The sequence below is a fragment of the Micromesistius poutassou genome, assembly GCF_964030765.1.
Source record: "Micromesistius poutassou genome assembly, chromosome: 4".
NCBI classification, from domain to species: Eukaryota; Metazoa; Chordata; class Actinopteri; order Gadiformes; family Gadidae; genus Micromesistius; species Micromesistius poutassou.
In genome coordinates, this window is record NC_140274.1 from 22,786,449 (window position 1) to 22,800,692 (window position 14,244).

At 43.9% G+C, this 14,244-nt stretch overlaps 3 protein-coding genes across 3 annotated transcripts in view; 1 reads left to right on the forward strand and 2 right to left on the reverse strand.

The window, feature by feature from the left end:
- The window catches only part of sorl1 (sortilin-related receptor, L(DLR class) A repeats containing), a 49,298-nt gene extending 46,171 nt beyond the window's left edge, over window positions 1-3,127 (reverse strand). The window contains exon 1 of the mRNA XM_084466449.1: window positions 2,751-3,127. Within this exon, the coding sequence (XP_084322575.1) occupies window positions 2,751-3,059 (309 nt within the window). The 5' untranslated portion in view covers window positions 3,060-3,127. The remainder of the gene's footprint in view (window positions 1-2,750) is intronic.
- A 2,050-nt stretch (window positions 3,128-5,177) lies between these two features.
- tex12 (testis expressed 12) lies at window positions 5,178-7,291 on the forward strand. The gene is made up of 5 exons (XM_084467315.1): window positions 5,178-5,366; window positions 5,782-5,892; window positions 6,093-6,195; window positions 6,725-6,776; window positions 6,928-7,291. Exons 2-5 carry the CDS (start codon window positions 5,797-5,799, stop codon window positions 7,070-7,072), a joined length of 396 nt encoding a protein of 131 aa, XP_084323441.1. The 5' UTR covers window positions 5,178-5,366; window positions 5,782-5,796; the 3' UTR covers window positions 7,073-7,291.
- A 413-nt stretch (window positions 7,292-7,704) lies between these two features.
- On the reverse strand, window positions 7,705-12,243 carry bco2b (beta-carotene oxygenase 2b; the record flags this gene model as incomplete). The annotated part of the gene is made up of 12 exons (XM_084466450.1): window positions 7,705-7,821; window positions 7,939-8,049; window positions 8,235-8,417; window positions 8,574-8,711; window positions 9,323-9,490; window positions 9,631-9,791; window positions 9,893-10,021; window positions 10,132-10,234; window positions 10,453-10,568; window positions 10,794-11,005; window positions 11,094-11,289; window positions 12,207-12,243. 12 exons carry the CDS (start codon window positions 12,241-12,243, stop codon window positions 7,705-7,707), a joined length of 1,671 nt encoding a protein of 556 aa, XP_084322576.1.
- Window positions 12,244-14,244: the final 2,001 nt, after the last annotated feature.

Below are 14,244 nucleotides of genomic sequence, written 5' to 3' on the forward strand. Positions count from 1 at the left end.
TTATGTGAGAGATGATGATACAAATACAGCTAACTGATGTTGTGCTCCACTCAACTAGAAACTGACTTTCATTTAGAGTGTAGTTATCTAATCTTAAAAGTCATCTGTATAAATAGTTGATCACTAAATAAACCTCAATCAGTTTTCTCCCAGTCAATAATTACAATGCCTGCTGAAGCAGTTTGGTTCATATCCCTACTGACCAAGCAGGGCTGGACGATATGGCCACAAATGCTTCATTGATAAGTTTCTTTATATTGATAGATAATTATCACGATATATATATTCTAAGAATAATGCTCAAATTACAGTTTTAAAGAGAGATTCTTAAAACTGTCCTTAACATGGCTTTACATTAAACTGATTACATTGAATAAATAAAATAATGATACTGCTGTGATGGCCATCACATGAAATACATTGGTTCAAACCTTTAACAGGTGGTATACTGAACATTCAATAAAATAATACATATGTTAATAACTGCTAGAGAGTAGCCCTGACCTGACAACTATTCACCTAGCATCCATGACAGCCTCATTAGCTTCTTGAAGCCCTGTTTTTAACCGTGCTTATAGGCAGCATATCTTTAGGCTTCCATTTATTCTGGTACGGGGTGAGGGCTGGACAAGCAGACACATTGTTGGCTTTTGAACTTCGGAGGTTTGACCAGCAGTAGGGGAGGCTGACTCTGGAATGATAGCTCAAACTGAAGCTGAAGGACTGCTCTGTGGGGTGGAGCCAAGCGCTGATGGTGGAAGAGGATGGTGGAGTTCACCGTTCTGCTGAGCGACATATGTTACTCCTAATGTGTGTCTGCGCTTGGTCAGACTTCAGGAAGCGAACCCTTTCCATGTACCCAAAGAGGTATGACCTTAGTTCGGTACAAATGTGGCTCAGGATCCACACAGGGGATCCATCGGCTCAATTTATCGTGATAGATATTAATATTGATTCATCGTCCAGTCCGATTGCCAAGGGTGACACATAAGCTCACAGACCACATGCACTAATCCAGAAAGGAACAAACATTGTTATCCAATATGTGCAACCAGGACTCAGCGAACTGTTTGAACATGGCCAGTTACGCTTACGACAATCAACAAGGAGAGGTGTGTCTGAGCACCGGGGTTTATACGGTGCGGCTCAGAGCCTGGGTTCTTCCACCTCAGGTAAACAGGCCCTTGTTGTCCCCTCTGGTAGTCAGTTTCCTTCTCCCATGATAAGTCTGCCCAACACCCATTACCAACAAAGACGTGTTCCGACAGTTTCCCAAAACATGCAATTAATGTACAGCGACGGAAAAAATAAACAGAAAGTCATTTGTCTATGGCTGCTATAGAAAAACTGAAAAACAGCAAACAGAGAGATGATCATTATCTTTGTTTTTTATAATGTAGTACATATAAATATGCTCATTAGCTTTTTTACAAGGAAATGTGCCTCTTTAGCTAGTAGTTTACAACAGAGGTATTTTAGAATCCAACCTATGGGCCGGATTCAAGCCGGCAGAGCAGCAGGTTGTGATTTGCAATAGGCTTTTTGACCATAATGGGAGGTGTGCATCGGAAGATTGTCACTAGAAAAGTCTATTTATTTATTCTACTGGCTTTATCCTTAGTTAGCTTGTGTTAGACTCTCATGCTACCAGGCAAATCATCTTCATGGCGATCTTTTGCATTCAGTTACTTAGCTTAGATATTCAACTATCATTTGTTTTGTGCGCTTGTTCAGTGTGTAGATGTTCACAGGGCAAGGCTCGGACTGCAAATGCAAATGTTGTCAGTTATATTCTAGTTATATTCTAACCCTATCAGAATAGGGTCCCAGAGTATTCAAATTGAGATCTCTGATAGGCCGCCTGGCTCAGACTTTCACTGCAAGAACAGACAAGGTTACTGCAATGCAGGCCTACTGAATAACCGGAGGTGCACCATTTTTTACATTTTTGTTTCAGTTTCTGTTACTGTTTGGCTCTTTGCATGAATGCAGTCTTCATGCTTAGAAATGAAACAAATACCACTGCAAGATCAGTCCCAAAGAGGTTGCAATCACAGCAGCAGTCAATTCTTGTTTTGTGTTTCTATTCTCAGTAAATACATTTCATTACAATCAGGACAACCCCTTAATTATACCAGGTGACTGGCTCTCCCTCGTTTCACTGCATGACCAGGATGTTTGAAAGAACGCAGGGCCTTAACTTGTGAGGCGAAGAGACGTGGCTGTGGACAATGTTAAGAAGAATATTTGCAGAATAATGGTCATGAACACTTCGACGATGCAAGAAATGCTTTTGTGCAGGCACATTGGTCTGAATAGACGGGGAATTTGGGGGATGCTTTGCAGTAAGGTAAAGATTGGAGGAGGAATGACTCGAGGGAACCACGGAGCAGGCTGGTTCACCACGGCGGTGAATGACAGATCCGGGATGGGAGGAGAGATGACAATCTGGGAAACGACCACTACTGGGGAAATGCATACTTGGAACCAGAATGTGCCCACCAGAGAGTAACTTACAGCGGGCCCCAGGTGAAATATGTAACACACGTATATGTCAACTTAAACCATTTCTTATTTCCTTCTCACTTGAGCGGGGGTCAGAGATTTGCATATGTTCTGCAGGAAATGGCAAAGCATCTTTGTGTGTGTGTGTGTGTGTGTGTGTGTGTGTGTGTGTGTGTGTGTGTGTGTGTGTGTGTGTGTGTGTGTGTGTGTGTGTGTGTGTGTGTGTGTGTGTGTGTGTGTGTTACCTGTCCGTACACCTTGGGCAGGGCCGTCACGGCGGCCCCTCGGCGGGTCCTGAGCCGGGGTCCTGCGCTCCCCCCGTCCCCTCTCGTTTGTCGCAGTTTGGGAGCAGCGGCGCCCGGTCCGTCTGATAGATCCACGTCCGCGTCCACCGTGATAAATCCTCTGTCTTGCGGTAGACTGTGTCGTCCGTCTCGGTGAAGACGCAGTGTGGATGCCCGTGCCGCCACCGCAGACACGAGGCAGAGCCACACGGTCCATCGGAGAGAGGAGCGCATCCCGCCGTCCTTCGCCGTCGCCATGTTTGTGTTCATGTTCTTGATGAGGTCACCGACAAGCGCGCCTGCGATTGGCCGCTGGGGATGAAGCGCAGCACGACGCCCACCATAATAAAAACACGACGTACAGCATCCCGCTCTACTGGCGTCACTAATTAAAAACACGTCGCTTTATCTTTCAACTAATTGACTATGTAGGCCATGGGAAATATGTTTTCTTTGGTCTTTCTCTTCTTCTCCATGCTCTTCTCCCCACGATATTTAATCTGTATTACCTAAATGTTCCTTCAAATGTTCAAACATTATAAATGATCTGATGTAAGCATAAGCATAAATGTAACATTTATTAGGTTTTTAAATTCTGAAATGATATGAGTGAGAATGATATCTCTTAAACTCAGTGACCAAGCGCAAAATGTACAAAAGTATATTCAAGTTAAGTAAGAGGTGTATTTTAACGAGGTAGGGAGTAGATGGAGCTGCTGACATGGAGACAATGATCCCCCGGGTGGTGCTTTAACAGGCCTCCGTCATCACAGGGACCCCATGGGGGGCTGATCCCCCGGGTGGTGCTGCTACGTCATCACAGTGGGGGGATGATCCCCCGGGTGGTGCTGCTACGTCATCACAGTGGGGGGATGATCCCCCGGGTGGTGCTTGACGGTGACAGCCTAATGAGGTCATGGTTAGAGCAGCTCCGCTGGTCTAAACTCGTTGACCTTTGAACCCTCCGCGTTACGGGCCGGTTCACTGCGACGTGAGTCGGGTTCACTGAGCATCACCGGCGGGCCGGATCATCACCGCAACGAGGCTTCAGTGAAGAGCGTTACCGGGCCGGTTCATCACCACAACGAGGCTTCAGTGAAGAGCGTTACCGGGCCGGTTCATCACCGCAACGAGGCTTCAGTGAAGAGCGTTACCGGGCCGGTTCATCACCGCAACGAGGCTTCAGTGAAGAGCGTTACGGGGCCGGTTCACTGAGGAGCGGTTCACTGAGGAGCGGTACCGGGCCGGTTCACTGAGGAGCGGTACCGCGTTACCGGGCCGGTTCACTGAGGAGCGGTACCGGGCCGGTTCACTGAGGAACGGATCACTGAGGAGCGGTACCGGGCCAGTTCACTGAGGAGCGTTACCGGGCCGGTTCACTGAGGAGCGGTTCACTGAGGAGCGTTACCGGGCCGGTTCACTGAGGAGCGGATCACTGAGGAGCGGTTCACTGAGGAGCGGTACCGGGCCGGTTCACTGAGGAGCGGTTCACTGAGGAGCGTTACCGGGCCGGTTCACTGAGGAGCGGTTCACTGAGGAGCGTTACCGGGCCGGTTCACTGAGGAGCGTTACCGGGCCGGTTCACTGAGGAGCGGTTCACTGAGGAGCGGTACCGGGCGGCTCACCGCGACGTGAGTCGGTTCAGTGTTAAGTTAACCAATATCATTCTCTAGCCCTCCGGTGTTTAAATACGATTTTAACTTAATGTTCATTTAGTTGGTAGTGAAATAGGAAGTTAACGTTAATATTAGTTATGTTAGTAGTGTTTTAATAAGATGTTAATAACGTTAATGTGAGACATTCAGTCGGTGGTGTTTTAATAAGATGTTAACGTTAATGTGAGACATTCAGTCGGTGGTGTTTTAATAAGATGTTAACGTTAATGTGAGACATTCAGTCGGTGGTGTTTTAATAAGATGTTAACGTTAATGTGAGACATTCAGTCGGTGGTGTTTTAATAAGATGTTAATAACGTTAATGTGAGACATTCAGTCGGTGGTGTTTTAATAAGATGTTAATAACGTTAATGTGAGACATTCAGTCGGTGGTGTTTTAATAAGATGTTAATAACGTTAATGTGAGACATTCAGTCGGTGGTGTTTTAATAAGATGTTAACGTTAATGTGAGACATTCAGTCGGTGGTGTTTTAATAAGATGTTAATAACGTTAATGTGAGACATTCAGTCGGTGGTGTTTTAATAAGATGTTAATAACGTTAATGTGAGACATTCAGTCGGCATTAGCTCGAGCCGTTAGCGGCTAACCGCCGCTCCGGTTCAGTTCCTCCCGTTCAGTTCCTCCCGTTCAGTTCCTCCCGTTCAGTTCCTCCCGTTCAGTTCCTCCCGTTCAGTTCCTCCCGTTCAGTTCCTCCCGTTCAGTTCCTCCGGTTCAGTTCCTCCCGTTCAGTTCAGTTCCTCCGGTTCAGTTCCTCCGGTTCAGTTCCTCCGGTTCAGTTCCTCCGGTTCATCACTGAACTCAGAAAAGAGCCCAACGGTTTTATTCTAGTTTAACTGTATGTCCACAGCTGTTCTACTGACTGTTCCTTCCCCGGGGGTGAGGAGCTCGGTGTGCCACTGGTATAGTATAATGTATATTATAGTATATATAATGTAGGGCTAAATGCCCACATATGATCAGAAAGATTGTACTCCTATCCATTTGTAGATAATACAGCAAGCTATAACCTGGGCTAATTGTGATACGTTCAAGTTGATAAGTCGGGAGTCCCAAATTCAGTTGAATGAATCCCATACTTACTAAATTAATGTCATTGTAAATGTCCTTGTTTTAGAAGTGGCTTAAACCTCAGAGCTCTTCACAAACAGATGGCAGTACAACTTTTCTCCTCCGAGCATCCTTGCTATTATGGGTGATTATATTATGATTGACTCTTAAATAGATTGTGCTTTTTGAGTGGTGTGTTCAGTTATTGTTCAGTGCGATAAGCGCACAATATTAATATTAAGTCTAATTGTTTCCCCACATTTGCAGTTAAGGTACAAAACAATGAAAGGATTTCCAATGCAAGGTAACATGGCTCCAACAATAGCAAGCAACAAGGGTGTTAAGAGCAGATGCCCCAAACAGAAACCGACCCAAGAGGTGAGTAGAAGCGTACCTCAGGCCAGTTTGGCTGCCAGCATGGTGGCCAGGTCGAATGAAGCCGTGTAACGTTTTCCCTGAGGCTGCTTCATACTGAACACACAGACGCTATCCCTGCACCGGGCTCACGCTACTGAATGGGACTTCACTGCTGTTTGTACACACATAGATTTCAGAGGATTCTTCCCCCGTTGCAATAGATGGAACACATGGCTGCATATCAGGACCTGGCAGAGGAGAAAGTTGCTAGGGGTAAAACACAGACGCTGGATCTGGCTGGTGTGTTTGAAGCTGCAGTTGCAGGTATGGATAAAGACACGTGCTATTGGTTTCTGCTCACTGGGGTGTATTACGATAGTGCCCAGGTTTAGTGTGTTGAACATAGCTAAATTAAACGCAAATTCATCAGTCATTAAGGAATATAGATGAACTTTGTTTTGAAATTCAATAATCAAAACCTGTCCACTTCACTCGATTATTTTATTTTCATGAAACCTTGCGTTTTTCATTATTTTAAGTCATTTGTTGTTAATTCCTAATCAGTCCCAGTCCAACCTAGTTTCTGGAAGTGTTCCTTCCTTCATCATGCATCCTGTTTTTATGATTTGTATTGGCTGTGTTGACTACACTCTACAAAGCAAATGGCCCCTCTGGGACAATAAAGACTATCCTATCCTGTTCAGGCACTGGAGGCTCCTTCATTCACTTTCACCATAGTTTCCCCCCTTTGTTTGAATTTGCTGTATCTTTCACATGGAACCACTTAGAGAAGCCACTGTGATTAAGGTGCTACACAAATAAGACTGAACTTAATTATCTTTCTGATAAACAGGTGCAAATAGAGAGGTCAACATGCTGTTTTCACAATATGCTGACGTTTTAAGGTAGGCCAATCAATATCATTAAAACATCACTAGTGTTGTTCTAGTTTTAAATCCACCTGATCTCCTCCCTGATGCCGCTGCACCCTTTGGGTTCCATCCGCTCCTATTTGAATGGACAGCCCCAGTCACAGCCCGTGTTCTTGTGTTGCAGTGAGAGAGCAGCGCTAGACGCCTCTCAGGTCAGGGACCTGGAGGGCATTCTGAATGAGGCCAGGCAGCTTGAGGCTCAGCTGCAGGAGAAGAAGGACAACCTGAAGCATACTCTAGTCCTTATTGCTGATCAACTCAAGGGGTGATTCCACCCAGGCCCCCAAAAAACACATCTCATCAAATCAATTGCTTTTTGTTTTAAACATGTTTATTTTTGTTGGCAGTGTTTATACATTTCTATTTACAGTTTTGTTTTCATATTTAGTCCTAATTCAGTATTGCACCAGTTACAATATGGAATAAATGAATAACCATTAACTGTCAAGCGTATATTTCTTCAAAACATGTACGTTGGATATGCTTTGTTCTCTTCAAATACATTGTTGTAGTTGATACATTAATATATGATGAAAACAGTACTTTTCTGATTTTAGAAGATCAGACATCAAAGAAAACAACATTTATAACATTTATCTTATTGTTTATACACTTTAAACAAAAGTATAAAAAAAAATATTATATACAAATATATAGGTGTCATTGTGTTTGTTTTTGTTTTTTTTCACCTCAGTGCAGCAATGCTGCAAGGTCATTTCTTTAAATCAAATCTAAGATTATGCTGCTTTTTGAAACTACATTATACATTTGGTAAATAAGATATGTTTGGGGTTAATTAATGAAATATGGTGTGCATTGCACGATACAAATCTTGTCGGAGTGTGCAACAGTTTCTCTATACTATTGGAGAGTAGAGCCAAGCTAGTCTGGTCCTTCCCATCTATGCTGTGGCATTGAACGTCCCATGGAAACCATAGGGAATATTCACCGGAACCTCTGCTCTGCCCAACTCCTGGAAGGTCTTGGCGTCCAACACCAAGAGAAAGGTGCTCTTGTCCTGGTTCGGGGACAAAGGTTATACTCAAGAGATGCTCAATTCATTAGATGCTTCTACACAACAGATGTGCTTACAAGGGTTTGAAGATTGACGCCACGGCCAGCTGAGTGAGGTTACCTTGTTTGGAGTGATGACCACAGCCATCACCACGCCATCGTCTTCCTCTGTGGCGTCAGGAGAAGGTACAAAGACCGGTTCAGATGGGTACAGACCTGGCCGCTCCCACACCTTGGATGATAACAAATAGTACAGTAGTTATTCATTGTTTAAAATGCAAATTCATATTATGCAAATATCTGGGAATAGCCTATGTCCAATTGTCTTTTTCATTGGAGATCTGATATTTTTCAATAATGATAATTACGTACATCAAAGCCCTGACTTTTATGCAACATAAATATGGCCAAAGGTACCTTCATCTGTTTGCTATGGATGTCCATCTTGATCAGGGTGTCTCCCACTAGGTGTCGGAAGCCGCAGCCATAGAAGTAGCGGTAGGGTCGTGTGTTGTACTTGGCATAGTTAATCTGAGGGAACTCCAGACCTCCATAAACATGGAGGTCCTCTCCATGGAGGTCCTCATGGGTACATAAAACCTGGATCAATGGAATAAAGTTACATCACTATGATATTCATATTATTATATTAATAACAATGATGAAAAGGCAAAAAAAGTATGGTTGATTTAGTAGTGCAACAATAGTGTGTGTAAGGGTATGTGAATGAGTGTGTGTGCGTCAACAGCTGTGCACCTTATTGTTGGAGATCTTGATGGCTGTGGCCGTGCTGTCCGTCTGCTCGTTCAGGTTGGTGCCACATGGTGTCTCCGTGCCCACGTTAAGGGGCAGCACGAAGCGCCTCGGAAACACCCGGCACATGGTGTTGTACACCTGAGGAGACACGCCCCTTAATGATCCCACAGAAACACATGGTGTTGTACACCTGAGGAGACACGCCCCTTAATGATCCCACAGAAACACATGGTGTTGTACACCTGAGGAGACACGCCCCTTAATGATCCCACAGAAACACATGGTGTTGTACACCTGAGGAGACACGCCCCTTAATGATCCCACAGAAACACATGGTGTTGTACACCTGAGGAGACACGCCCCTTAATGATCCCACAGAAACACATGGTGTTGTACACCTGAGGAGACACGCCCCTTAATGATCCCACAGAAACACATGGTGTACACTTACACTAAAAGACACCCTTCAATGATCAAATTCACTATCAATCTAACTTCACATTCAACATGATATTTATCCATATGGTTACAACTCCAAACAGAGATGCAATCTACTCTTTTATCCTAGTCAGTTGTCCTGAAGTACTATGGACTCTAACTAACTAATATGTGCTATAAATTCCTATGTTCTAAGAAGGATTCCGTATTTCTTCCTAGTTTTGTTGTTATTTTATTTCACTTTACATTTCTACTGCTGCCCTTTGCTTTCTGCTGGGGTTAATAGAGTGCCCTCTGTCTGCTGGACTCACCTCATCAAGGGCTTCTCCAGACTTGCGCAGGTTCTGCACCATGTAGTTATTGATGGCCTGGCCGTCGTCTGATACACACATGTCCATGAGCAGGAAGCCGTTCTGCTCAAAGGCGTTGATTTGGTGGAAGGTGGACATGGCCTTGGTGTGGTACTTCACCGAACTCAGCTGAGAGAGAAGTCAGACAGAGGAGTAAGGTTAGGCTTCTCTTGAAACTTACGGGTTAGCCTTCGCCTGAACGCATCCCCGATCAACAAGCCTTCAGGTCCAAAGCAGTGGGACTAGAGTAGAACTTGGGCCAGTCTCACCTTGCCCGTCTTTTTGTCTATCAGGTGAAAGATGGTGTCCAGTTTGGGTTCCCAGTAGACGCTGTCACTGATGCCCTTCCCAGTCAGGCGGCCGGTCACCACCTTCAGCAGGTTGATCTTGATGGGCTGTTCGATGAACACCACGTAATTCTTCGACATGGCTGAAAGGTGTAAGCAACAACGTTAGTCTCTACACCATACGGGGAGGAGACTAACATGCATTGTGCATGATGGTGTGGTGACGTTGAAGGGTCTCTCTCACCAAAGCTGTGGTAGTAGGAGGGTTTGGTCTTGTCTGTGGAGGGAATGGAACAGACTACGGTGGCCCCCTCCAGCGTTTCCTCTGGGGAGGACTTTGTAGGTGGCACACGGATGATGTTGTAGAAAGCCCCTGGTGGGACAAACATTCAATAGGATGGTTTCAACGTGCCAGATCATTCAACAGCATATACTTGCTTTAAATGTACTGTACCCTGTCAATGTGTGTGAGGAGTTGGCTACCTTTTGGAGTGTAGGAATTTCCCATGTTGTATGTGGTACCATCCGGGTCATTGTGTGGGTGGGCTGTGGCTCCATTGACTGCAATGAATTTGCTCCAGTCCACCTAGTCAGAGAAAACGGCACTACAGAAAATAAAATACCTACAGAAAATAATCTGCAACTGCCTGTTATATATTGTAAAGGGGAACAAAAGTGAAAGATGCACAGGTTCTGAATTTAGGAATGTAACTCTTAATTCTCTTCACTACTCAAGATATAGCAGTTGTGAGTACAAGAGAGGAAGCTTTGTAAACAAGTGTGTAATTAAATGTCCCGCTGTGCCTTTTGGGTCGTCTCCAGGGTCTCCGGGTCCACTTTGTGCATGAAGGTGGTCTCTGTGCTCACATAGTAGTCCCCCTTATAGGTGACGAAGCTCACACTGGCGTTGTCAGTGGCCTCTGCAGACAGGAACGCATTGACCACTCGTTAGGACATAGGGAACACTGGCCACACCTTACTACTACTTCACCACAATTACACACTTTTGAACACATCAGTTGTTGAACTGAAGTCCTGTGTCTGGATTATTATATCTAAACGATTAAAGAGTTCAGAGCACAAAATGCATCTATTTATGCTAACTTACAATATTTAAATGTCAATGGTTCTGTTTAGAAACTCACTTGGCAGCTCGAACCTGGACAGAAAGCGCTGGAAGAAGTTTTTACAGGGGTCTGGCAGGGCCACGGTCCCGAACTCGGACACCATGATGCGGTTGTTCTCGTTGTTGGCCTGGTAACACTCGCTGGACAGGAAACGGCTCTTGTAGGTCACCCGGCCTTTGGCTATTTTGAACTGGTGCAGAAGAGCCATGCCGTCAAACCAGTGGTTGAACCTGGAGGAATGAAGACAGAAAAACACTCAGGCTCAGGGAATCCACTGGTTTTTTTTTGGAAGCAGCTTGATCCTTTGTTCCTACTCACGTCTGATTTCCATACTCAAACTTCCCCGGGCCGTTCCTGAGGAAGTTGCCCGTGATCCAGTCCGGGATGGTGCCGGTGACCCGGGTGCTGATGACCTCTGGGGTGTGCTCCGCTGACATCACCAGTTTCTCAATGCTGGGCAGGCCGTGCACGTCTGTGAAGCGGCAGGGGCTGTCCTTGGACCTCTTGTTCGATCCTGTGCGACAGAGGTGAAAAGCATGTTCCCAATAGAGTATAGACCTTATTCTATAAACCGCGTTCGCGGCGGCCATATTGTTGACATAGTTGACATTCCTAACATAGGCCCTACGCGACAAACTGAGGATTTGAGCCAGCGAAGGAGAGATTTATGGCTGGCTAGAATTAATAGGCGAGACTTCAGCCGACTACTCATTGCGAAGTCTGTTCCCAACATTTCACCACAGGTAACGAGAGAGTTACCTGTGGTAGTAGTTAGAGTTAGATCGGGAGCGTAAACTATGTTCCCCGGTCGCGTTTTTCGTAGGTGGAATCCGGAAAAGGTTCCGCCTCAAGCGCTAGGATTGGACAGACAGCCTGTCAGGCAAACTCACACGCTGACTCCTAACCCTAACCGTAACCCTCACCCTAACCATAACCCTAATCGTAACCCTCACCCTAACCCTAACCATAACCGTAACCCTAATATTCATTCTTCCGGATTCCACCTACGAAAAACACCGGTCACATACAAAGCGGGGAACATAGGGATGACCCCGTTAGATCGGTCTAGCACACAGTCTATACATTATTTTATCACAGGGAGTAAGTTGTAACGTTACGATGGATGGTTTCCATTAGATAACGTGCGAACGAAGCCATAATATTGATAACTCAGAACGACACAGAACAGAGCTCACTTACTCAGTTCAGACAACTCTCAATCAGTGTCATGTCAACAAAATGGCCGCGGCGACGTAAAAAGGGGCGTGCGAATAACCTCTATAGAAAGACATGCTGAGACATACAATTTCACATCAACTAGTTGATTGTGAAATTGAAGCTCTTTCAAAACAACAGAATTTACAAAGAGAAAATAAAGATTCCTTGAATCCAGTTTGAACAATGAGACTACATGGAAAAGAGGTTTCCTACCTGGTTTCTGGATCTGCGGTTGATGGATGGAAGCCATTGCTGTGGTCTCTTGACTGTAGTCTTGCTTATGGATTGCAGTTGCAGGATTCTGTTTTGGAGTCGGTCTGCACTGCTATTTTATAGTCCCCGGACAGCAGTGACACCTCCCATCCGCGCAGACATACAGGCAGAGATACAGACAGACAGCTAAACTGATTGTGTAAGTCAGCGCATAATAGAAGTACTTTGTGGGTAAGAGAGTAACCTGCGGTAACTGATCTGAAGGAACAAAGACAGCTTTTAGTTATCAGTAGGGAACAGACCAACTCTTACATTGATCCAAACTACTACAAACTAGAGTAACCTTACTTTGGTTCCAGGAGTTTGAGTTTCTGCTAAATTATATATATATATATATATATATATATATATATATATATATATATATATATATACACAACGATTGTATACAATCGTTTATGATTTGATGCATAAATGTAACTGGGTAATGATCAATAAAATGACCAGGAAATTCAAAAGACAAATAAAAGGCCACGAGCCGATCCCTAACCGGCCAGCAGCCTTCTGACCATCGTTTCATACTCACTGAACGCATAGATTTATTTGGAATTACTTTGATTTATTGATTTATTATGACTTGTTTAAGGCATGGAATATAAGAAGAGGGCACACTGGATAGAGTTGCTGGATAGAGTTGCTCAAAACAAGCAAAATAAACCCTTCCATAAAGCAAAATGATTTAGTATAACACAATAGATTGGGATTGGTTTAAGACTAAATCTTTTTTTCAATGGAAAGATTTTACATTAAATACATCAAAATGCAATTGTGCATCCAATTTTACATCTAGATTGATAAACAAAGTCAGTTTTAATCTGATCAAATTTCCAAATCACGAGGAAATAAGGAGGTTGGAGCATTATCTAAAAGAGCGATATTATGTGCAGGGTTTGCCTCTAAAATAGGTGCACTGGGTCAGAATTGAGGTCAAACTGAGAAATAACAAGTTCCAAAAAGAGAATGGGCAATTCCTGATGACCAGGGCTAATTGCTGGGAGACAACTGGGCACATTCAGCTAAATATACCCCAGCTAATCGTTGCTCGGGTCTTCAGAGTGAACAGACTTGTTTGTTTGGAAATTCCCACCAAAACAACAAAATGCCTCTAGCAGTGAATACAGAGTTAAATAAAGCATGATGGGTTATGCTATAATAATGTGTACTGAAACAGGGTTTTCACATAATGTCCCACACACCCTAAGCTGCCCTCTTGGTGCTTTTTCATAATTATAATAATAATGAGACTAATAACAACAACTCATTCCTTATTCTAGAGTTTTGGTACAGAAGTACCAAGACGGCACAAACCTCTTAATGGAGCTAAAATCACATGATCCTAAATATACTATTTATATAAAATCACATGATCCTAAATATACTATTTATATAGAGCTGCTAGGAGCTTTATATGTTAAAACACTATAGGTAGTGTTCATGATCCTAAATATACTATTTATATAGAGCTGCTAGGAGCTTCATATGTTAAAACACTATAGGTAGTGTTTCTGTGCAATATCTTTTTGTCTCTTTATGTTAAATATAAACAGCATCCCTTGATCATGATTTGATAGCTGCGGCCCTCTGTGGTTTCACCAAGCACCATTAATAATAACATGCTAAAGAAATGTGTGTATCAATGGTTGGACAGTAACGGAACATAGCCTGGCTCCTCGGGTTAACCTGCAAAAACACTGTTGGCATGCTATTCTCCACAGACACAATCAGTTTGTTATTCTTGTTATTTATTTTACAGGATCAGCCCATGGCATCAGTAGGTAACCTTTCTCAATAACTTCAAAATGTGAAAAAAATAAATGGTGTACCTTTTAGTAGCCATTATGCCATCCGTTCTTTATCTTACTGATAGCTTGGGTATACCTTATCCTAAACAACTGTCATAAATATTTAGAAATGCCCACATGTTGCTCAATGGCCACATGCTACACACATCTCAGTGTGTACACTGGGTAGAAGTACA